The sequence below is a fragment of the Lepidochelys kempii genome, chromosome 10 (assembly GCF_965140285.1).
Source record: "Lepidochelys kempii isolate rLepKem1 chromosome 10, rLepKem1.hap1, whole genome shotgun sequence".
NCBI classification, from domain to species: Eukaryota; Metazoa; Chordata; order Testudines; family Cheloniidae; genus Lepidochelys; species Lepidochelys kempii.
In genome coordinates, this window is record NC_136389.1 from 16,945,159 (window position 1) to 16,971,307 (window position 26,149).

At 42.7% G+C, this 26,149-nt stretch overlaps 1 protein-coding gene across 1 annotated transcript in view; it reads left to right on the forward strand.

The window, feature by feature from the left end:
• Positions 1-9,796: 9,796 nt before the first annotated feature.
• DNAH3 (dynein axonemal heavy chain 3) overlaps positions 9,797-26,149 on the forward strand; it is a 107,543-nt gene continuing 91,190 nt past the window's right edge. The window contains exons 1-7 of the mRNA XM_073362223.2: positions 9,797-9,860; positions 10,518-10,640; positions 13,218-13,319; positions 17,275-17,500; positions 18,916-18,985; positions 20,900-21,089; positions 21,683-21,872. Of these exons, the coding sequence (XP_073218324.2) occupies positions 10,608-10,640; positions 13,218-13,319; positions 17,275-17,500; positions 18,916-18,985; positions 20,900-21,089; positions 21,683-21,872 (811 nt within the window). The 5' untranslated portion in view covers positions 9,797-9,860; positions 10,518-10,607. The remainder of the gene's footprint in view (positions 9,861-10,517; positions 10,641-13,217; positions 13,320-17,274; positions 17,501-18,915; positions 18,986-20,899; positions 21,090-21,682; positions 21,873-26,149) is intronic.

Genomic DNA, 26,149 nt, shown 5'->3' on the forward strand with positions numbered 1-26,149 from the left:
AAAGCTAAAATAAGGACGTGGGGGGCGGGGCGGCACAGGAGCTGAGGAGACACTGTCGGTGCTGGTCTAGCAGGCCCATCACATACAAGGCACTTCCATGGGCCCGGCATGTTCACATACAACATGGCACGGTTGCACCCGCACATGTGGCAGTGGTGTGTCTCCAGAGAACATTGCCTGCCCCTGCCATAGTATGGGGGTGGGGGGTGCACACTGCTGGCAGGATCAGAGGGAGTGGAGCGGGGGAAGGCCAATCGGATACACAAAATGCAAACGTCTTGCTCAGCCCATGCCAGTGCCTTGTGTGGAAACATAGCAAGCCCATGACAATGTCATGTATGGAGCACACAAGTGCCATGCATGACAAGTCCTTTCCAGTGTTACCTATAGAGACGCCCCAGTGCCACACGTGTTGGCACACCAGTGCCACATATGTGAACATGCAAGGCTCATGCAAATGCCTTGTGTGTGTGTGTGCGCATGTTAGATCAGTACTGACTGTGTCCTGTCCCTCCAAATGTCACTATTTTTAGCTTTCACATGTTGACAGGAGGCATGTGCCTTTATGAAGATTTTTAACTCATGACAGCAGCTCTGATCTCCCCAGTCAATCAAAAGTGTCCTTGTTATTTTACTTTGTCTAAACTACTGCATTTGTAAAATGCCCACCTCATCCTATCCAGCCAAATTATGTTTTGGCTCTTGGCACACTGCAAAATGTAAGTTTCATTTGGAAATCTGTGCAGATGGCATAATAGGCTGGCGCAACTTAGCCGAGGCAGCAAGTGGGGAGGAGGGCAAGCTGTAGTTAGTAAGCTTGCAGGAGATGAGATTTGGTTTGCAGAGAAGTGGTGTTGCCGGCACAGAGTGCCCGAGGCAAGCAACAGCTGGGTTCGTTGCCTGGTGTGCGTCGCGCCAATGACCACAACGGGGTGGAGAAGCAGAGAGATTTATTTGGAGCTCCAAATAGGGCGCAGGGAGACTGAGCTGTCTCAAATCCTGCCCCAGTGCAGCAGATTCCAGTATACGTTTTATACCTTTTCCTACTTCACTACACAAGCTTATGCAACCAATTACCTGTTGCCCCATACAATACCGTAGCCAATCAGCTAAAGCAGCCAGTTGTGTTTTTCCTCAGTAGCATTGCCTGAGCCTTGCCTTATTTGGTCCTGTTTGTTACCAGTTTTTGCTAAACATTTCTGCCTTATCTATCTGTTTCCCAGGCCGAAGCTGGCCTTGGCTGGTGAGCCGTGTGCAAACCTGTCTGTTTGTGTGCTAGCTTCCTCAGTGTTATGCAGGATCACAGAGGGTTCAAGAAGCAAAGGGGCCTTGGTTTATCCTGGCCTAGAGCAGGAGGGCTTCATCAACACTCGTGGTCTTCCACCCTCCTGAGTTACCTAGTAGTGCCCAGTGTCCCCAACAACTCCCTCCTTTGAGAATACTCAACAAGCTTGCAACTGAGTCTTCTCATATTTCCTGGACAATAAGTGATTCAGCGTTGAGGAGTTAGAATCCTCAACAAGAGGATATAATGGGGTTTCTGTGGAGCGGGAGGCACATATCTTGTATATGAGTGCTTTACAACAGGCAAGCAAGAGGAGAATGATAATACACAACACGGCACCTGTGACCAGGAGACGAACAATGCCTCCCCCCAGGTCGGGCAGACATCCCCAGAGTGAGGCAAAGATAGTGGGCTTTCTTTCCTGGGCTTTCCACTGGTTAAGGGCCTGTTCGGCTGACAGGATGTGCTTGTTAATATCCTATGAATTTTCTGGGACATACGTACAGCATTCATCCCCAATCAGGGCACACACCCTGCCCTGTGCAGCCAAAAGGTAATCTAGGGCTTGGTGGTTTTGCAGGGACAACAACCGGAGTTGATAAAGTTCCGTGTTGAGGCTCCTCTCTATGGCCAAGGTATCACTGGCGAACTTGGTGAGGAATACAGAGAGCTGGCGATAGAGCTTGGCCAATCTACCCACCCCGTATGCTGGGAGAAGGATCAAACTGAATCTATCTTCCTCACTAATGGGTTCGGGGGTGGCATACAGGGACCACTGATGCCAGGGAAGGAGTAGACACCACCTTCAGGCGAGAGTAATGGATCCAGTTTTTGTGTCCCTTGACCTTTGCCGCCGTGTGGGAAACCAGCAGGACGGTGTGGGGTCCCTTCCACTTCTCTTGGAGAGGCTCGTCCTTCCAGGTATGAACAAGCACGGAGTCACCTGGCTGCAAGGAGTGGACAGGGGTATCCAATGGAAGAGGCTGGAAGTCTTTGGTATACCTGCGGAGAGAAGAGAGAACAGCAGACAGAGAGCACATGTACTGAGACAAAAAAAACACACCCCATTTCCCACTCCCCTGCCAGAACCGGTGTCCCATTCATAGGCCATGCCCTTCCAAACATAATTTCAAAGGGACTGAGCCCTAATCTACCCTTTGGGAGAGCGTGGACATGGAGTAGGACAAGGGGTAGAGCATTGGGCCATCGCAGGAGGCTTCTTGGCACACTTTGGTGTAGCTGCTGCAGTACTGGCCGGATCAGGCCCTTTGGTAGGAGGATCTTCCCTTCCGGAGAATGAAGCCATCCCTCTTTTTCCTGAAGACCGAGTTTGTCAGCTAGTTTCCTCTCTTCCCCAGAGTACTGAGGGGTTAAAAGCTCCCCCACTGATGGGATGAGGGTATGCATGTGGGCATCCTCAGCACGACAGCATAACCCGCCCTCCTTTGCCCCTCCATGACAATGCTGCTACCATCAGTGTACTATTCATAATCTGCATTTGGGAGCGGCTGATCCTTTAAGTCCTGGCAGCTGGAGTATTGGGCATCTATGATCTCTAAACAGTTGTGTTCCTGTTCCTCTGTTTCTGGCAAGAGGGTGGCTGGGTTAAGGGAGGGGCAAGACTGCAGGGTGACCTAGGGGTTCTATAACAGCTTAGCCTGATACCGAGCAATCTGAGCCTGGGTGAGCCAGAGCCCACCCTTGGTGTCTAGCAGGGCTCGGACCATATGGGGAGTTTAGATTTGCATAACCCCTCCCAGCGTTAGCTTCCTCAAGCACTAGGGCAGTAGCTGCGACCGCCCGTAAACATGCCGGCCAACCCTTTGCAACCTGATCCAGTTGCTTAGAAAAATAAGCCACGGGATGTTTCCAGGTCCCTAACAATTGGGCTAGCACTCCCAGGGCCACCCCTTTTCGTTAGAGATCCGGCAGACCCAGGGCTGGAGCTTCCATCAGCTTCCTTTTTAGGATTTTAAATGCCCTGTCGGCTTCTGGGGACCAGTGAAAGGGGTCGTGATCCATTCCCTTGACACAGTCATATAACGGTTTAGCCCATAGTCCAAACTCTGGGATCCAGATCTTGCAAAAGCCTGCCATACCCAGAAAAGCTCTGAGCCGTTTACGAGTGCTTGGGGTAGGGACTTGACAGATAGCTTCCTTTCTTTCGCTTGAAAGCTGACGCTCCCCTTGCCTTAGCTGTAACCTGATTCCGCTCCACCTCAGACAACAGGGTTCTCAGGAGGATATTACAGTCATCCCAATCCGGCTTGTGACTACTGAAGTACCCCTCAAAGACTGAAATAAACTGGCTTGGGTTCGTGGAGAATTCCCCAGCTTGTGTTTTAAAAGCTGCTAGGTCTATTGGATTGAATGGCACATGGGTGTAAACTTGCATGGTGGTAGCCTGATGTCTGTCTGCCCCTGGGTGAGCCACAACAGTCTTGGTAAGCAAAGGATAGAGTCCCACCGAGGGGGCAATCTCTGTAACCTGAGGCATCCTACCCTTATAAGGTGGGGGTGTGGGGGCCGAAGGGGACACCGAATCTGCCATTACAACAATGGGGGGCGGGGTCTGGGGGCTATCATTAGCTACTACCGGTCCTGTCGGAGTCAAATTACAGCTCTGTAGAATGTCTGTTCTATTTCTTAAAGCCATAAACGCTTGTGCATACAGATGTTCATTCCATTTACCCGTTCGCTCACAAAACAAAACTAATTGGAGGATCGTATTATAATTGATTGATCCTCCCGGTGGCCACTGTTCCTGGTCCTCTAGCCGATATTGAGGCCAGTCTACTGTACAAAACCTTTTCAATTTGCTTTTAGTCATTGGATCTGATCCAAACGCTTTCCTGTTTGCTAGAATGCATTCTAGGGGCGTACACCGTGCCCTGCCTGTAGTACTCTGTCCCTGTCCCTGTCCCAAACGACTCTGGGTGTCCCCAGATCTTAACAGAGAAAGTCCAGCCCACTGGACTGTTCCTACTTTTTCCACAGGACCGGTTCCTCACCGACGCCTGCAGTTGCTTCTCCACTATAGGGGCGCGTTGCACCGTTGTGCCCTCCGGGGTCGAGCAAATCGCGTCTGCCCTGAGGCCTCCCAATGAACTCACCGGTGTGTGCTGGGTGTCGGTTGTCGCCGCAATCCTCGACCGCCGGGAGGGGTCTGGGCAAGGCTAAATAGCAGCCTTGAGGCCCACCCAGGGACGCCAAGAATTGTTGCCGGCACAGAGTGCCCGAGGCAAGCAACAGCTGGGTTTGTTGCCCGGTATGCATCGCGCCAATGACCACAACGGGGTGGAGAAGCAGAGAGATTTATTTGGAGCTCCAAATAGGGCGCAGGGAGACTGAGCTGTCTCAAATCCTGCCCCAATGCAGCAGATTCCAGTATACATTTTATACCTTTTCCTACTTCACTACACAAGCTTATGCAACCAATTACCTGTTGCCCCATACAATACTGTAGCCAATCAGCTAAAGCAGCCAGTTGTGTTTTTCCTCAGTAGCATTGCCTGAGCCTTGCCTTATTTGGTCCTGTTTGTTACCAGTTTTTGCTAAACATTTCTGCCTTATCTATCTGTTTCCCAGGCCGAAGCTGGCCTTGGCTGACGAGCCGTGTGCAAACCTGTCTGTTTGTGTGCTAGCTTCCTCAGTGTTATGCAGGATCACAGAGGGTTCAAGAAGCAAAGGGGCCTTGGTTTATCCTGGCCTAGAGCAGGAGGGCTTCATCAACACTCGTGGTCTTCCACCCTCCCGAGTTACCTAGTGTAGTGCCAAGTGTCCCCAACAGTGGGGAAAGATCCCTAATGTGGGATACAGCTTCACTCCTGAAATAAAGAAAACTCTGGGGTGGATGGTAGCAGCCTGCTAGACAATGACAGACAGCACACTCCATAACAGAAGTGTACAGTATTGCCAAGTCCAGACATTCAAAAACCATGTCAGATCCTTTAAAAAAAATCATACAATTGTCTTGAACATCATGAGGTTTTTTTTTAAAACTGGGGTTTATTTTATTTGCTATTTGATTTGTGAGCCTTTCAGTACACTCTGGTAATATTTTCAATTTTTTTTCAAAAATTAGAGATATAAAGTTATTTAAAAATCATAAATAAAGGCTAAGCTGCTCATGTAATCCCTCTTTACTCCCGGAACTTGGCCTTTAAGTAGAACACCAAACATCATGAGACTCCTAATAAAGTTGTGCAAGTTGGCAAAACAAGATATAGAGTGGGAAGAATTTTGGTAAGGAACTTGGTATGATATTGTAATGAATGGGCTAGAATAAGGATGGATCACTGCCCTTGAGGAATTCCACCATGATTTCAACAATTTCCATCCCACCATCAACCTCAGCCTGGTCCAGTCCACACAAGAGATCCACTTCCTGGACACTACAGTGCTAATAAACAATGGTCACATAAACACCACCCTATACCGGAAACCTACTGACCGCTATTCCTACCTACATGCCTCCAGCTTTCACCCTGACCACACCACACGATCCATCGTCTACAGCCAAGCTCTGCGATACAACCGCATTTGCTCCAACCCCTCAGACAGAGACAAACACCTACAAGATCTCTGTCAAGCTTTCTTACAACTACAATACCCACCTGTGGAAGTGAAGAAACAGATTGATAGAGCCAGAAGAGATCCCAGAAGTCACCTACTACAGGACAGGCCTAACAAAGAAAATAACAGAATGCCACTAGCCGTCACCTTCAGCCCCCAACTAAAACCCCTCCAACGCATTATTAAGGATCTACAACCTATCCTGAAGGATGACCCAACACTCTCACAAATCTTGGGAGACAGGCCAGTCCTTGCCTACAGACAGCCCCGCAACCTGAAGCAAATACTCACCAACAACCAATACCACACAACAGAACCACTAACCCAGGAACCTATCCTTGCAACAAAGCCCGTTGCCAACTGTGCCCACATATCTATTCAGGGGACACCATCACAGGGCCTAATAACATCAGCCACACTATCAGAGGCTCGTTCACCTGCACATCCACCAATGTGATCTATGCCATCATGTGCCAGCAATGCCCCTCTGCCATGTACATTGGTCAAACTGGACAGTCTCTACGTAAAAGAATAAATGGACACAAATCAGATGTCAAGAATTATAACATTCATAAACCAGTCGGAGAACACTTCAATCTCTCTGGTCACGCAATCACAGACATGAAGGTCGCTATCTTACAACAAAAAAACTTCAAATCCAGACTCCAGCGAGAAACTGCTGAATTGGAATTCATTTGCAAATTGGATACTATTAATTTAGGCTTAAATAGAGACTGGGAGTGGCTAAGTCATTATGCAAGGTAGCCTATTTCCCCTTGTTTTTTCCTACCCCCCCGCCCCAGATGTTCTGGTTAAACTTGGATTTAAACTTGGAGAGTGGTCAGTTTGGATGAGCTATTGCCGGCAGGAGAGTGAGTTTGGGTGTGTGTGTGTGTTTCCGGGGGAGGGAGGGGGGTGAGAAAGCCTGGATTTGTGCTGGAAATGGCCCACCTTGATTACCATGCACATTGTAGGGAGAGTGGTCACTTTGGATGAGCTATTACCAGCAGGAGAGTGAGTTTGTGTGTGTATGGGGGTGGGGGGTGAGAAAACCTGGATTTGTGCTGGAAATGGCCCAACTTGATTATCATGCACATTGTAGGGAGAGTGGTCACTTTGGATAAGCTATTACCAGCAGGAGAGTGAGTTTGTGTGTGTGGTTTTTGGAGGGGGGTGAGGGAGTGAGAGAACCTGGATTTGTGCAGGAAATGGCCCACCTTGATTGTCATACACATTGTGAAAAGAGTGGTCACTTTGGATGGGCTATTACCAGCAGGAGAGTGAGTTTGTGTGTGTGTGTGGGGGGGGGGGGTGGAGGGTGAGAAAACCTGGATTTGTGCTGGAAATGGCCCAACTTGATGATCACTTTAGATAAGCTATTACCAGCAGGACAGTGGGGTGGGAGGAGGTATTGTTTCATGGTCTCTGTGTGTATATAATGTCTTCTGCAGTTTCCACGGTATGTATCCGATGAAGTGAGCTGTAGCTCACGAAAGCTCATGCTCAAATAAATTGGTTAGTCTCTAAGGTGCCACAAGTACTCCTTTTCTTTTTGCGAAGACAGACTAACACGGCTGTTACTCTGAAACCTGCCTACTACTGGATGCTCTTGGAACTGCTGAACTACATATTGTTAATCCTGCAACTTCTAGAGCTACAAAATTTTCTGCCTTCAGAGTAGGAGTAGCTGAGGGTTTTCCCAATGCTGCTGTGAATTTCTGAGTGGTTTAGTATGAAGTATAGTGAAATGGAAGTTGCTGGGTGTTTATGGGTTCATTACGCTGGTGGCAGATGCAGGATCTGAATGCCCGAATTTTCCTTTGTTAGTTCCTTACGCTCTATGGACGTTTTAGTGCTAAGTATGTTCAGAAATGTGCAAAATATTCAAGTTTCTGATTAGCACTTTTTAGTCATCATTGAGACTGTTGCAAAACTGAAAATAATTGGTTTCACTATTTTTTAAAAAAATTGTCAATGAAAATAGAATTTTTTTTATTAGATTTAAAAATTCTTCCATAGTGTTTGTAACCGAAACATCGCAGAGTTGTGTTAGGGCATGGGAACCTGACAGTGAAACTGATTGATCACGAGAGTGAAACTGACCTATCTAGTTTAACTATCCCAGCTCGTGAAAAGTAAATTAGATTTTTAAAATTCATTTTGCACCCTGATACTTCAAGGAGTTTCACAGAGGATTGGGGCTTTAGCAATCAAAGGTGGTTAGTAACATAGATGAAAACTTTTTTAAAAAAAATACATGACCGTATACTGCCCTTTTAATATGCACACTATATTGGGGGGCGGAAAATCCTTTCAAGTTCCCTTGCATATTCTGTATAGATTCTGCAACAGTCTTGTTAAAATAAAATGAAGCTTTATGAATGAGCCGCTTTAACAGACTCAATGGAACCCTGTGCCCTTGAAGAGACCTATTGACTTCAGACAGACTGTACAGGTGTAAGGATCTGTCCATTTATTAAATTGAAGGATGGGGGCCTAAATCAGCTCATAATTTGCTCCACTGCCTATATTAGGCTCTGGACTCAAAGATGCACAGCAAAAAAGAAATACTCAAAGACAGGAGTGAGAGAGAGAAAGGTAAGAGTGTTTTGCTAAGACTACTAAAAATATTCATATCTGACATTATTAAAGGGTATGCAGTGCTGTTGGAGCCATGTTGGTTCTCCAGAATATTAGAGAGACAAGGTGGGTCAGCAGCTAATATCATTTATTGGACCAACTTCTGTAGGTGAGCGAGACAAGCTTTTGAGCTTACACAGAGCTCTTTTTCAGGTCTGGGAAATGTCAGTGTCACAGCCAAATATAAAGTGGAACAGTTTGTTTAACATAGTAGTTAACACATATTTCAAGGGATCATTCAAGGTGAAGTGGCCTGTTAACATCTCTCCAGTCACGGGGGAGGGAGGGGTTGTAGATGCTTGTAATAAATCCAGTGACTCTATTCAGTCCATGATATTTACTAGCAAAGTTATGAATTTAAACTTCCAGGCTCATCTTTTGAAGGTGTGCAGGTTTCCTTTCAGGATGAGGACTAAGAGGTCGCATATAGAGGGAATGCTTTGTGAAAAAGTTTCATCCAGAGGTGATGTTGTATTTTTGTCTTTTATCATTTTCAGAAGACCCATTGGGAGGCATGTGGCTGCCAGAGCCCTCTTGAGGGGTTGGGAGAGGAGAGGTACCAGGCTCAGTGTAGGGTAGTGACCACCCTGGAGCTTCTGAATAACTTGGATGGTGAGGAGAGTCAGAATACCAGGATTCTCTCTCTGAAGATGGTGAAAGATAAGTGGATGGGAGGTGGGTCTGAGGGGAGCAGGATGAATTTGCTGGGGCAGCACAGGGGTTCAAGCACCCACATCTGAACCCAAATTTCTGGGATCCCATGGATTTTGGTTTGGAACCAGAATAAAAAGTGCCTGGAGAAGTTTGGATTCAGGGATTTGAATCCCTATGTTTTTTCCCTTTCAGATCTGAGGTTTTTGATTTGCCTCTCCTCTGCTGGATCTGAGGAAGTGAGCTGTAGCTCACGAAAGCTTATGCTCTAATAAATTGGTTAGTCTCTAAGGTGCCACAAGTACTCCTTTTCTTTTTACGAATACAGACTAACACGGCTGTTACTCTGAAATCTGCTGGATAGGTGGCTCCCCCAGCCCTACCCCAGGTAACCGTAATCTGTCCCAAAACATCCCTGTAATTTTCAACAATATAATAGCAAACAAGCTGATAGCAGTGACACTGATTCCTGAACCATTCCTTCCTGGCTACAGCAGTACATAAGATTACACTGGGAGGAGTTTTTCTTCAGCCATTGTGGAGGAGGGGGAAAGCAGGGAGGGGGAAAAGGAGTCATTCTTATGTCTCCTAGCAACAAAAATGCTGTCACCTTGGCTACCAGGCTGAGAAGTGAAAGGCAGAGTGTCAGAGAAGTTCACTTGCATTAGGAGCTGCAGCCAGGCAGGAAGGTGGATAAGAAGCAAACCAGGTACCAAATCTCCTCTGCCCCGTTCCTCTCCCTTCCCCCTCCCGCTGCCCCCCCCGAAAAAAACTAAATTAGGAAGAGGCTTAGTGGGCATTGTCTGTCTCTCTGTCTCCTTCACACTTTGATGTTTGTTCACTTTTCACAGCAATAAATGTGTGTGAAATTGTTTACTTAAACCCACACATTTGTGGCATTCGAAAAGGAGTAGGTGGGAGGCAGCGTGGAAGGGAAGGGGAAAGAATATGGGGTAGGTGGGGGGGGGGGGAGAAAGGAGCTTGGCATGGAAGGAAGCAGAGAAGAGACCTGGGGGTGGGAGCAGTGGAAGCTAGAGAGCTTAAGGAAGGAGGTGAGTGGAAGAAAGCTTGGGACAGCTGGAGGGGGATAGAAGAGAGTTTGAGATGAGGTGCAGGGAAAAAGTGAGCTTGAAGTGGGGTAGAAAAGGAAGAGAGCTTGTGTAGCAGGGAGAAGAGATCTTAGTGTGGGCAGCATGGGAGAGGGAGAAGACAACTTGAGGAAGAGACAGGTGGAAGGAGTTTGAAGAGAGCTGTTTCCTTCCAGCTGTTGGGTTGTCTGGAAGGCAGGCATCTATTTTAACACTTTCTCTAGTCTCCTGAATGGAAACTCTGTCCTGAAACTATTTCCCTAATTTTCTGTATGCAGGTAGCTAATACGAGCTCATTTATTTTAAGAAAAATATTGACCTAATCTGTACATTTTAACAAACAAGAAACAATTTGACCAAAGTTTACAATGAAGCCAACACAGACTCCAAGGCTCCTGAGGGTAAGTGAGTGATTTATTGTTGGGGCTCTGTGAAGTATTCACAATGAAATTTGAAAACCTTGAACACAATTGGCACTTTATCATTAAGGATTCTTCACGATCCTTACTGCTGGTTACAGATCAGAGTGTTAAAAGAAGCTCCATGTGGTTAAATATTAATCACACGTTAGCCTCTGTAAAGTATTCCCTCTGAAAAGGTAATATAGCTCAAGCACGCTGTTAAAAGGATATTAATTTTTGGAATGGCTTTTATAGCATGTCAAGAGCTGCCTTAGCAGGAATATTCACTTTCCTACCAACTCCTGGAACTTTAAGGAAGAACAAACTCCTAATAAACTCTATTGTTTGTTCACTTTAAAAACAAACAAACAAACAAACAAAAAACGCCAATAAATTCTGCAGTCTTTAATCAAGTGAAATTCCTGATGACTTCAGTGGAGTTTTGCTTGATTAAGGACCATGGAGTATGGCCCAAAACTATGATTTATCTTGTATATTTGTGTGCTGGAGAATAGTTTATGGAGGTCAATCAGCTTCCTTCTTTTATAAATCCGATTTATAAATGAGCTCTTCACTGGGTGTCAAAAAAGAAGGAATTTGATTGGCTGTATACAGTTGGGACTGTCTCTCTGCTATAGCCACATGGATCAAGAGTCAATAGCCTCTTGCTACAAAATGTATCAAAGAAACATCCTATAGAAATAATAATACATTCTGGAAGTGTAATTATAACTGATAATACGTGCCCTTTTGATGGTGATTTAATGCACTGGCCTTCAAATACAGTGCACTTGAATGTTACATGTTTCTGGTATCACTTACCCATCTGCTGTAGTTGGGTTTTATGGCTCTTTTAAGGGATATAGAGTTGGAAGAATCCAAACAATAGTTGTTGCAGTATGGTACTATAGCTTTCTGTAATCCTTTAATGTTCTTCCTAGCTCCATATGGAATGTTACCTGGGTTTATATATATATATATATATATATATATTTGGGCTGTCAAGTGGTTAAAAAAATTAATCACTATTAATCGCATTGTTAAACAATAATAGAATAACATTTATTTCAATATTTTTGGATGTTTTCTACATTTTCAAATATATTGATTTCAATTACAACACAGAATACAAAGTGTAAAGTGCTCACTTTATATTTATTTTTGATTACAAGTATTTGCACAGTAAAAAAACAAAACAAAAAAGTATTTTTCAATTTGCCAAATACAAGTACTATAGTGCAATCTCTTTATCATGAAAGTTGAACTTACAAATGTAGAATTATGTACAAAAAAACTTGCATTCAAAAATAAAACAATGTAAAATTTTAGAGCCTGCGAGTACACCATTCTTTGCTGCTAGTTTCGTTTTATATAATTTCCTTGGGCACCTCCTGAACCCTGCACACAGAGAAGAAATTATAAGAGGGGGAAATGTATTGAGAAAATTCCACATGGAATGCCAGAAAGCTGTCTCAGCACATCAGCCCCTCAAGGGGGCTGCTGAGGAAATGTTTCTGTGACTTGCTAAATGTTCTGAAATCCACATTTCAGAGTAGCAGCCGTGTTAGTCTGTGTTCGCAAAAAGAAAAGGAGTACTTGTGGCACCTTAGAGACTAACAAATTTATTTGAGCATAAGCTTTTGTGAGCTACAGCTCACTTCATCGGATGCATTCAACCAACACTGAAATCCTATGGGTTTTAGTGCACATGTGAAGAGCCCATCCCTCTACTCTGTTTTCTGTTCTTCTGTATCCTGGCAGCACAGTGTCCTATGGAGTTGTAAAGTTCTTGATTCCCTGAATTGAAATTGAAATAATTTTTGAACTCTAATTTCCTTCGCCCAGTAAAAGCCCTGTATTTACCTTTTGCATTTCACTCAACTTAGACAAGCATTAGTCAGTTTCACTTTCTGGTATACATTCACTGTTACAATGCTGCAATATTTAGTTGGTTCCAAACCTGCTAGAGCAAACATTCAAAGCAAAACAGGTGTGGTGGCTGACTGGTTCAGGTGCTTGACCAGGATCCTGAAGGGTGTGGGTCTGAGTCTTGTTTGATCTTACAGTGAAATGCTGCTTGCAGTTCACCTAGCTACAAAATGGGTATCTAATGCACAGGGAAGTCAATAGAGGTTGGAAGTCATGCTGGCCATGTCATTTCCTTGTGGTCCTGTTGGCTACACCTAACTGTGTGAGCCATCTGTGTCTTGAGGCAGACTTTGATAAACACTTTAATATTTTTTCTAACATGAGCACTTTGTTGTTGTTGTTTTTAATTAAACCTAAATTTTGGAATATCAGCTTTTGCTCCAGAGTTTTTATCCACCAGTGAAAGATGCTTCCAAAGTCAGGTTTTTCTTTGAAATAGACATATTTCTGCTAAGGCTGTGAAGAGGTCAAAGATGACAGTGCTGCCAGAAAACCTGATTTGCTCTGAGTAAGAATATCCGTTTTCTCTTACGTTAGAACAGTTGCAACATACTATTCTTCAGGTGACTCCATCCTCCATGAATAAAGTCCTTTGTCAAATGGTGCAGTTCAAAATCTTTTTGTAAAACATATTTTTATTCTCTCTAGTCCCAAAATAATTCTGTGTATAATATGAGTTATTCCAAAGGGATACCAGAGTTGCCACCTCTGCCGGCTTCAACCAAAACAGAACCCTCAGAACTGTATCAGGTATGTGTCATCTTTTCTCCCAAATAAAACTTTTAAGTAGAGTACTGGAATGCCTGCAGGCATTGGATATTTTCAGGTTTTAAGCTGATGATGAGGTAAAAGGGCAGGCTAGGCTGCTAATCAGGTTTTAGATTCATCTAACTCTCCCCCTTTCCAAATATTATATAATTATACAAGAGCCTAGTTACCTATGCTAGTTACATTACTGAAAACTCTTTTGAAAAGCTCTCAGCTACCATGGTGATGGGCGAGGTATAAGAAACTGAATAGAATACAGCCTGTGAACTTTCAAAAGAGATTTTAGGGAGTATGAGTGCACTTTAACAGCAGTAGGAATGCCTGTTTCCTTACTGATAAGATTAACCACATCGATCATAAGAAAAACCCACAACAGGAGTTGTAATGTGGTTTTATCATCTATTGTAAATTGGCCAACTGTATCATTATCATTTTTTACTGAAGCTCATGATAGACTGGGGAAGAAAAAATGTTGCATCAGTAACACAAATGGAAGGAAGTTACTTCATGTCTTAATAATCTGCCTTTCCAGAGGTCATATGGTGATGGCCAGCTGAGCAGTCATGTTTAATTGCAGCTCCCAAGGGAATGGAAAGAAAAGAGAGGGAATAGAAGGCAGGATGTCAAGAACCTATTAAAAAAAGCTATTTTAAATTATTAAAAACTTGATGCTAGTAATGATGTCATGCAAAGGGAGGTGAAAAAGCAAATAGCTATGTTTTCATTGCATTATTTTATTAGGTGAGGAAAGGTTAAGCGGGATGAAATGTGAGAAGTGGAATATGCATGTAAAATGGGAGCTATAGAAACCGTGATCTGAAGAACATTCATACTGTATAGGCATGAGCATTTCCTCTCTCTAGGTGTGAAAATATTTTGTAAGGAATCTACTACCTGATCCCATCCCACAGCCTTTATATATATGAGCCTTCCCATTAAAATTGGGACTACAGGACATAAGTTTAACAGAGGGAACAATCTAGGTGTGGTGCTCTGTCCCATCTGGTGGCACTGAGACCACTTAGAGAGAGAGATTAATGATCTGCTCTACAGCCTTAGCTAAGGGTCATATGGCTTTTAGCTCATGCAGTAGAGGCTTATGCACTAAGCTCTAGAGATCCCAAGTTTGATCCCACCCGCCAACCCGGCCTGTTGGTGTTACACAAGCATTTAGGCATAAGTGTTGCAAACATTTCCTCTTCTCTCAGCTGATTAACAGAGTAGATCCCTTTATAGCACTGCTTGAAGAGGGCTTGAAGGGATAGAGAATTGGGGAGGATGAGGAAAAATTCAAAGTTACAAAAATGTAGGAAAAAAAGAGAAGAAATGAAACGGAGATGGCCTAAGATAAAGCCTATTAAATAATTTGTTGATACATGTATTGATTGATAAGGCCCCATTAAAGACATGTGTGTAAGTGTATGCAGGATCAGGCTCTAAGAGTGATACAGGATCAGGAGGATGTTATGAGAGGAAGAGACAGTGTCTCCCCAACCATAAGCGCCAACTCCTTGGGTGCTCTAGGGTTCAAGCACCCATGGGAAAAAAAATAGGGGGTGCTCAGCTCTCACCAGCCACAGCTGTTCAGTGGAGACCGCCAATCAGCTGTTTGGCAGCTGGCGGAGGTGCTCAGGAGAGGGCGCAAAGCAGCGAGTTGCTGGGGGGCTTTGGGGAGGGGCCAGAGTGGGGGCGGGAAGAGGTGGGCTGAGGGCTGGGCCTTGGGAGACGTGCTGGAGCAGGAGCGGGAAGAGGTGGAGAGGATGGAATGTCAAGGGAGGGGCTGGGGAGACGCAGAGCGAGGGTAGGGCCTCAGGGCAGAGCGGGGGTGGAGCACTCACCGGGAAAAATAAAAATCACCTCTGTCCCCAACTGTCATTCCCGTGAACCAGATTGGCTTGTTTGCCATATATGCTAGTCAGGCTGTGTGAAGTGACAGATTGTGTCCTCAGAAGGGGGCAGATAGATACAACTACATGATGTCTAATGACAGGTTTCAGAGTAGCAGCCGTCTTAGACTGTATCCGCAAAAAGAAAAGGAGTACTTGTGGCACCTTAGAGATTTATTTGAGCATAAGCTTTTGTGAGCTACAGCTCACTTCATCACTCCGATGAAGTGAGCTGTAGCTCACGAAAGCTTATGCTCAAATAAATTGTTTAGTCTCTAAGGTGCCACAAATCCTCCTTTTCTTTTTGATGTCTAATGTGGCATTTCCTGGCTGCCAGCAAGGGGACTGTTTCTTCCTGTAAGTAAAGCACAGCTTCCGTGTCTGATACAGTAGCTTAGAAGGCCAGTAGTCAATTCTTCAGGGGACACAAGCTGTAGAAGCTTTTTTCTGCTGCCGAAAGCCCAACATTATTTATTTTTTTCCACAACAGTCTACATTTCAGACACATTTTCCAATTATTCAATGAAGTTCCAATAATGACTGAAATAAGTTAAGAACACCATTCGTATTTCAAGAATATTACCATATACAGTCATATAACAAATCAGTTGTTCATTCTAAATTGCCATTGTTAGAATATATTATACATCAAGACAAAGTTGGAATACATGTAAAAGCATCACTATGCTGGCTATAAATCAAACCAATGAGTAAATAAAATATATACTTGATGATGAAAATCAACTAAATGTATTTTTTACATGGGTTATTCTTTAAACTGGAGAAACTAAAGAAAAATATTGGTTATGGTATTTTCATCTCAGGTTTGTGTGACTTTTACCAGTAAAATGATTCCAGAGTATAAACATCATAACTAGTGCTGGTCTGAAAATGGAATTTCTCCCTCACAGGAAATTGCAATATTCCAAAATTTGTTTTCATCGTGAATCAGGACAAGTTGGAATCTCAAAATATTTTGTAGAAGGGAAATTCTGAAATATTTTGATTCAGATATATCAAAAGAGCCTTCTTGAAACATTTTTGATAATGCAAAACATTAGTATATAATATTAAAGATTATAGATATTAAAATAAAAGTTAAAATTCAAAAAATTAAAGGTTGAAATGAAACAAAGTCGGAATGAAACAAAATGATAAAGTAGAAACAAAATTCTCCCTTTTGAATAGTTTCAACATGTTTGCATTGATATTTTCATTGATATTTTGTATATTCATGGAAAACGCTTTGATTTTGACAACTACATTTTCAAATGGAAAATTATTCCATCAAAAAAAATTGACCAATCGTCTGATATGAATGTTGACTTTAAAAATAAACGATTTGTTTTTAGTTTACTGCTCATTTGTGTATTGCATATGATCTTCAGCATGTTGTAAAAAATCAAAATCAAAATAGGTTCATTTCACTAAGTCCACTGAAGTTGCACCAGGATACAATTGAATCCGACTGTTTTAAAAGGAGGGACCAAATGGTTCAGTGGTTTGCTCACCCACTTTCACCTCTACGGCGGTGGTTACTACAGCTTAGGATGGTAACTACCAAAAGTTGACGGCAGTTCAGTGGCCTGCATGAAATTTGTTTAGTGTTTCTCAGCGACAAAACTTCCACATCACAGGAAACACCACTGGAACTGACACTGACCAACTCCCTGGGTGGCTGGTTCAGCAGACTGACCGAGGATCATGTGGTTGTGGAGAGTGATGTGCCCTTGTTTTTTGCTGCTCAAGGATGAGGCTCACTGGCAGGGCAGTGTGGAGAAGCTTGTAGTGCTGCTGCCTGCACTGTTGCTTGTCTATACCTTCATTCTTCAGGCTTGTCAATCTGGAACTTTTCATGAGCGTTATATAAACATACCGATTTTTTAAAATAGCAGTCAGTGCAAATGTGAACTGGTGTCGGTGATGTGGTAGAGCCAAGAGTTTTAGGCTGACTTCAGGCTAAGAAATAGCACTTATTCTTGTGCTAGCTACAGGAAGACACTACTTAGATAGCCCAATGACTTAATGATATTACTATTTTTCAATTTCAGCTTGTCCTTAAGAACAGCTATTATCCTCCTTTGATGCAAAGAGTGTCATGGACTTTGGCCGTTCCATTTAAAGAACAGCGTTATTACCGAAGCCCGAGTGATTCCATAGCTAATAACTACACACTTACTGCACGTGATCTAAAACTGAAAGATCTGCATAAAATGGTTCCCCCTGCAATGGCGAGAGCAACGTTGGGTTCAGTGAAGCAGAGGGCAGTCTCACCACGTATCCATACTTGCATATATTAGCACGTTGTCTAATGGTTCATTTGATCTCTGCATATTTAATTAGCAGTACAAATCTGCAGTCACTGTAATCCTGACCTTCTCTTCTATTAATCTTTCTTGGGTGAAGTTGGATATAAAATGACCAGAGGTTTAGCTCATAGAACTTGAGCAAGAAAGAGACCCATGCCAGATTAGCTAATGGCTCCATGGTTAGGGCACTTATCTCGGATGCCAGAGATCTCACGTTCAGAGACTGGGCCTTGAACCTCTATGTCCTGTATCCTAATCACCAGGCTATTGGTTATTCTGAGGCAGGGTGGTATAATGTTTTATCACAAAAAATTCTGAATGTCTTGTTTTCATTTCAGTGTGGACTGAAACCAAATTTCAAAACTTCAAAATTTTTCACAGACCAGAATTCTTATTTTCCAGCAAGTCATCAACAGTAGTCAGTAACAACAGCAGACTGATTCTTTCATAATGTGCAGGGGCAACAGAATCCTTTTATTCACCTAAGATCTCCTTCCGAGTGAAGAGCCTTCTATGGTATGCAAACACAAGGTCACAACAATTTAAAATCCACTTTTTAATTTGTGAACTTTCTTCTGAGGATTCTGGCATCTCATCATAAACCACTGCTATTGGTGAGAGATTGCTATAATGTAGTATGCTAACTTCCCATTACTTACGGTACTTTATTTGTCTAAAGCTGTTGTCTGTTAATCCAGGCCCGTTGCTTCCTTTCTTTTCATCTTGGCAAATGTTTGGGAATTTGACAAAAGAGTTTCAGTATCCACTTTTTCTCTTGCACACTACTTAAGTAGGCTCTGTTTTGGTTCACTAAGCCTCTTACCATTGTTTCTTCACCTGTTTTCTTGAATTCACATGCATCTCAAATGAATAAAAGTATGTGAAATGGAAGGCTGTCATAATCAGGGTATGTTTCCTTGAAGAAAAGGCATTATATGGTGATTGATTATTTATATGTCTGAATAGCCTCTCATAACAGCCTCTTGTCCATAAATTAGTCATATATAGTGAATTTGGTAGAACTTCATATTTTATCGCACTACCTTTAGGTATTACATTGCACTACCTATATGTAAAAGTTAGAAATATAGGTCCTATTTCACGAAAGCATTCCTATTGAGGAAAACACTTAAACATTCACGTCAATGGAACTTAAGCACATGCCTAAGGTTAAGCACACGCTGAATGCTTTCCTAAACCTCAGTTCAGCAAGGTACTTCAGCATGTGTTTAAGGAAGTTGCTGAATCAGGACCCTAGCCCTCTATGTGCAGATTATATTTTTCTGTTATTTCATTGTCTGTTGTAGTTAATATATGTATCTCTGCTTTGCAATAACTTGAAATAACCTTATTACAAATTATTTTCTTGACTGATACTTATAGCTTCAAAAGAATTTGCACCTTCTGAGAAGAGGCTCAAACTTACACAAATAAGTAAATGTGAATCTGATAGGTAATGTACCATAGTTGATCATAAAGACATGGAGTGGTGAAATCAGTCTCAGAATTAGAGCTCTGCAGTTTGACATACTTACGGTATCCTGGTGCTTTAATTTTTCTCTTAGTTTGAATGTAGTTATAATAAACTTTTATGTTTTTTATAAAATCTGTTTGTGAAATTCCTGCCTGAGCAGAGAGGGCCAGCAGAAAGCTTAAGTGGCACTTTTTGCTGGTCCTCTGCAGAGGGATGAATTTCACTTCTAGCATATAAGATGGCACATTTAATGAATTGTGATAATTAATCATTTCCCTGGGGTGTGCATAGATAGATGATATATTCACAGGCAGAGGTCACAAGACAACTAGAAATATGCTTTAATTACACTATCAGTTTTTTTAGAGATACAGTACTTTTGGATAGTGGGAAAATACTGGTTTCTTTTCTCCCAATTCATCTCTATGCCCAGACATTACCTGTTCCCACCTTCCCCTGACTCCCCATCTGATCTGTCTCCCATGTCCTGGGCTCCAGTTGGTTCCCGTTTCTCCCCACCCTTTGCCTATGTTCCCTGTCCCTACAGACTCCCAATCACAATCTCCTTCCCTGGCTCCTTGTCCCAGTCTTCTTGCCCATTCAGTTCCAGTTTTCCTCTCCACTCCCCTGCTGCTAGCCTCCAGGCCAAGTCTCAGTCTTCCTCATCTGGGACCCCTATACCCAGTCTACTCTATCCATCGTCTCTCTCCCCTCCCCCCACAGATCTTCCCTCTGCATTCAGTACAGGCTCCTGCAAGTGTGTGTGGAGGTTGGGGAGGTCATTGAGAGAAAAGAGAGATAGACTCCCTGTTCTCAGTTCAGGTGCCTGGACCATCATGGCCATCAGGAGCCCAGAGCTGCAATTGCAAGGAAAGTTCTACTCAGCCCCCAGCTGGAACATGCCCAAGGCGGATGGAGTCTTTGGGGAAGTTATCTTCTAAAATCTAAGAAGTCTACTGCGGATGTGTGAACTGCAATTTTTGAGTGGCTTATAACTTGGCTAAATTTAGGCAGATTTTAATGGGGACAGCAAAAAGGGGACATTTCTGACACAAAGGCCACCCTGTACCACATTTCAAACCCCTGCCCCACGCATGGGACACTAGAGCTGCTCAAAGAAAAGATTGCCAGATTGTAACATGAGTTAAAAAACCCACAGAACATATTTTTCTCTAGTCTCATTCTTGGAAATGGCTGAACCACTTTGACTGTAATTATCCATAGGTATTCAACCTCAGGTAGACACCTGGCATGGAAAATTTCAGCCTAAATGGTTAAAGTTTGGCAAAATTATACGCAGCTGAAAATGGATCTGATGTAAAATGTCAGTCAAACTTAATAATAGGTGCTACCAGTTTGCCTATAATAACATTACCCACTTTTGTCATTACAATTATCCGTACATATTTTTATGTTTTGTTTATTTTGATATAAAAATAACTAAAAAGATGCCTAGCCAAGACACTAGGTGCCCCACCACATATTAACAATGCAATTTAAAAGTCTGCAGCATTAAAATAATCAGCCATCCCTCTCTGAATGCCCTATCAAACAGTTGTCTTTTGCAGCATCCCCAGAAGGTTACCAAATTTGGACTAGTTCAGACTGGGGGTTTGTGTATATATACTGTAAGATATATTGCCCATATCTGTAATATATTGGCTAGTTTTCATATTACAATGTTAGGGAATAAGGCAGCATGTATATTGTTTACAATGAAGCAATTTGGTGTATGGCTGTACTACATCTTCATGAATAGTTGAAGTACTGTAGAAAAGGCCATGTTCATCCTCAGCATAATGCCACTTTAAAACAGGGCATGAATTTGGCCAGAATGTTGTGAGAATGCATCTCTGGTTGTAAGTATACTAAACTGGTGCCCTTTTGTTTCAGAACCACACCAACCCAACTGTACAGTTTAGATTCACATTCATTATATTCAGATAGACATAGTCCAGAATTAGGCATCATACATTATTCAGACACCCAACCATTGACTCCAGAAGAACAGTTTGTTGTCATGCTTCAACATGAGGAGGAGATACATAAGCAAGAACAGTCACCTTCGGAAAGCGATACAGAGGTATTAACTTTTTTAAATTGAGAAAAGTGATGATAATCATAATCAGGAGTATGAATATGTACAGTTATGCCCACTTAAATTGGGCTTAAATTGGGAAAAGAAGAAAATTTCTATGTACCAGACAAAGCATGTATAAAAACTATATACCACAAACCGTGTTTAAATGTTTCTTTAACCCTAAATCTGCCTCCATGTCCTTCCCAATTGTTTCCTTTTTCTTTGAATAGTTTTTCACACCTCAATCTGTGTTCTCCAAGCCAGTGGGTTGCATCTAAGTGCATCTAACCAAATCCATAACCTCTCATATTGTTGGCTCGCACTTCAGATAGCAGCATTTTACTAAATTTTAGTTGGTCCAGCCCAGGGCAATATATCTAAGCAGATGGAACTACTTTAAAAAATTACATCAGAAATTTGTACTGGTTTAAAAGGAACTCAAGTTTGAAATAACTAAGGCACATGATAGTCCAAGTGCCCTACCCTTGCAAAAAAGGTTGAGGAGATTAAAAAACAAACAAACCTGGAAAGTATTTCATCATAGTCAGTAGTCTGTCTTAAAAGTCAATATAATAAGGATATTTTTATTTTTACAGAGATATTGTTATTACATACATAATGGAATACGGAAAGACATGCTGGTACCCCAGAGTAAAGAAATGAAAGACATGATTTTAAAGCATATTCCAAATCATTTTCTTACCAACCCAAATCTGGAGAAAGTGCTTCATAGTTTAACAGAAGAGATTCAGGATGACTACCACATCAGTCTCATGAAAAACATTGGTAAGGGGGCAAACCTCTCAGTAGTTTTGGCAGATGCAGTGATTTTGCAGTCCAAAAAAAAAGGGCCTCATTTTTCTCTCAGCTCCACATGGCTTACTCCTGTGAGGTCTGTGGAATCACTCTAGATTTCCGTGAAGATACAATCCATGAAAATTTAACTCTAGTTTCATCAAGTATCCTTATTTACTAAGCATCATAAGACTTCAATTAGTATAGAGTCAAATTCGGTAGCCAAGTAGTCTCTGGGCATACCCTTCACATGTAGTTTCCCATTCCTAATGCAGGCTCAAATCATATTAGGAAAGCATAGTTCTGCATAACCTGACAATATCATTCATTGAGACAAATTCATCTCTTACATGGCTCCACTGAATTCCAGTGCTGTTACACCAGGATCCATAAATGTCATGAGTTAAAGGTTTTCATTTAAATCATTACAGGATTAATGAGAATGGAACATATGGAACTGAAATAGGAAATAATTATAGGGTTAAGGTGCTTTTATGTTTGGGCATGTTCAACAAATAGGATAAGAAAATGAAAGAGCTAATACAGAAGATCAGAAGTATTGAAATTCACTAATGTTCAGTTACAGGAGATTGAGTATGAGGGAAATGATTCTGATAAAACAATGACCTCTCAAGAGTAGCTTTCTCTTCCCTTCTCTTCTTTTTTTCCCAGTAGATTCATTATAATTCTCTAGCTGGACTTTGGTTGGTAGCCCCAGGAACCAACAGCCTTCTTGCTCTTTTCCAAATGTAGCTGATGAGTGGGGATCAGTTCAAAATATTCAACTGGAATTTCCACTTGGGCTTTCCTTACATTCTATATTTTGCTAATGTTAATTGCTATGTTATTTGAATAAGTTACATTGTAAGTTCTCCAGGACAGAGACCTTCCCATCTTTCAGATATATATGTCACTAAAGTACCATGTTTACTTATGTTTCTTTTCCGATCTCTATGATGGCCAGCATATCCCAATTTAAGGGCTTGTCAGATGAGAATATTATAGCAATACAACTTTAAACCACTATAGTTTTACCAGTATAACTCCTGGAGTGGACAAATTTATTCAGGAATAACAATGCCTTTCTCTGGTTTAGTTTATATGACTTTGGTGGTGGTTAAAGCTAAACCAAAAAAAAAAAAAGTCAGTCTTATTCCAGAATAAGAGGATACTGGTACAATTAAACCAGTATAACTGGAAAAATCTCCCATGTGGACAAGACTTCACACGTTTTCTGTACTCCTAAAGGTACTGACCCAGTCGCTTACTCCCTTCAAACAGGTCTGGGAGCCGAACTGACAGTAGAGCATTTGCTCCCCTGTCACAGATCTAGTTCTGGCACAGAAATGCTGGTGTTGTGCCAGGGCTGAAATACCTTTTATGAGATAGGCATGCACACACCTTCTTATGAGCTACTAAGAGGCTGGTTGGGAAGGAGGTTGCCCCTTATATCTGTGTAGGAATCGAAACCAGATTGTCATGTGCACTCAGAACTTAGATAAATCGAAATAAGTACTTATCCCTTTCTTTGCTCCCTCACGGAAGAGCTGTGAGAACCTGCTTTACTAACTAATAGATCAAGCAGTGCGAGCGGCATAGCTGGTCTGCATATGGTGCAGCAGAAATGACTCCGCAGTTTGGAATATTGGCATGATGGGTGTTCCCCAGTATGGAGCACCTAGTAATTGAAAGATGTCTTTCTAGGGAGAAAATCCATTTTAAAAGGGGAAATGGGGCAACTTAATCACTTTGATTTATCTGAGCCTCAGGACATGGATGCCAAGGGCTGCAGTAGGGGAACTGAAAGAAAGTATTTGAGGCTATGGCTACATTAGAGAGCTTACAGTGGCACGGCTGCATTGGTGCAGCTCTGTAAGTTCTCTATTGTAGCCACTCTAAGATGATGGGAGAGAGCTCTCCCATCAACTTCAGTAATTCACTCCCAATGAGTGGCACCAGCGATGTCTATGGGAGAAGCTCTCCCGCCATCATAGCGCTGTCCACATCGATGCTTAGGTCAGTGTAACTTATGTCACTCAGCGGAGTGGCTTATTCACACCTCTGAGCAACATAAGTTATACCGACATAAGTGGTAGTATAGATGCAGCTTGAGTTACAGAGTGCAGCCAAACTGCTCCCTGTTCAGGGGAACTGGGAGAATGAAGATCTAATTTGAAAGCTTTTGAACCGAGTTGTAAATTTATATGGTTGTAAATCAAGCCAGGTCTATACTAAAAAGTGAAGTTGACTCTGCTATGGCACTCAGGGGTGTGAAGAATCCACACCATTGAGCAACGTAGTTCAGCTGACCTAACCCAGTTCTCCTGTCGATCTAGCGACTGCCTCTTAGGGAGGTGGATTCACTACAGTGACAGGGGAACCCCTCCCATGGCTGTGGTGAGTGTCTGCACCGAAGTGCTACAGCAGCACAGCTTCAGCATTGCAGCTGCGCCATTGTAACTGTTTAACTGTTGACATAACCTCAGAAGTAACTCCACTGAAGTCTAAAATTGATGTGATAATCAGACTTCGATGCTGGATTGCAGGAGGATTCAGTGATCTGTAACGATTAGTGTAGACTCCATTTCAACAGCCGATGGGCACTGTATCTTAGTGTCGTTGTGTATATTATGATGTTGTTGATCTGGCCGGAGGTGAGGGGGTTAGCACGAAGTTCAGTCCTGTCTGTGTGACTGGAGTTGGTACTTGCATTGTCTCAATAAATCTCTGATTCTCTAAGCAAGTATTACAAATGGTGGCTTCAAGATGGCAAAAGAAGAAATTTACTGATCATGCAGAGCAGACTGGAATCTGTGAGTACTTGACAGACTTTGAGATGTCGCTCTCTGTGAATGAGTGGACTGAGGAGGGAGCAGCATAGTACCTAGCAGTGTTTTTGGATGGTGGTGCTGGTAAAATACTTTGGCAGCTTTCCAGTGCAGATCTTATAGACATTCATACAATCAGTTATACAACCACTGCGAAGGGGGATTGGCCCTTTTTTGAAATATAGCAAGGAATGGCAAACCAGGAGGACGCTGGAAGGGGAACCCCTACATAGTTATATGTGTGCACTAAGAAGACTGTTTGATAGGGCTTTTTCTGCATCTGGGAGATGGCTCGAGTGAAGTGGAACCTACTGCACCTCATCTGGAACTGGCATTGCAGAAGGGCATATGCCCAGTGGCAAGCTATGGGAGGATCATATGTGAAAAGTCAGTTTATAAATGGTTGAACAGGGAAATTTCATAACCTGTCAGTGAAGGAGGATAACATACTGGATAAACCTATGGACCAGATTATATACAGAGTTCAAAATCTGGAAGAAGAAATTGGTGTTTCCTTGCAATTGGTGTTTCCTTGAAGGTATCAGATGTTAATTTCCAGCCTAGTGGGGACATCTTTATACTAGATGCAGCACTTCAAGAAATGATTGATAGCTAAATGGCTAAAAAATTGGAGGACATCCAAATGCAAGCTATTCACAGGTGTCCCATGGGTCAGAAGAGACAGACTGTTTCCCAACTGGTTTCAGGCCAGGTGACATTTGCAGGCATTGTGAAAGCAAAGGCCACAGGAGATGGAATTGCCTAAGCAGAGGGAAGCCACAAGAAGGGAAACAAAAAGTTAAGGATGCAGTAGGACCAGCAACTATTAGAATGGTCCATCTGAAGAGTTGCCCAGATACCTGTTACTATATATCTGGAGACATCACCGGCTGGAAAATCACAATGCTGTTGGACTCAGGGTCTGTAATAAATCTGATCCGTGGTGAACAGCCGGTGCTGAAATGGAAGAAAATTTATATTTCAGGAGTTGAATTGGTGTCTGTTAATCACCAGCCACTGCAAACAGGAGAAACCCAGCTCACGCTGAACTTGGGTCTGCATACTAAGTAGACTTTTGTTGTGGTCACCAGTATTTCTAGGACTGTTATATTGGGAGTAGATTTAACCTGAGGGCATCATGGGAACTTTTGGGGTGTTAATAGAACACACTTGTCCCTGGACAATATTCAGATGTCCCTGCTGAATGTGGAGCAACTCTTGAGGCCTTAGAGATGTCTCTACCATGCCTATAGTCACAGGACAGAGACGCCAAACAGAGTTGTGGTGAAGTCAGGTCATCATGCAATAATACCCACTGCTTCAGTGTAGGAGCGTTTGAAGCTACCCATTGCCAGTCATGATTGTTGTTTAGCAGACTTTGGTTTCCAGCTGCACCAAATGCAAGAGCACCAAGAGCAATTAATCTGACTGACCAGGAAG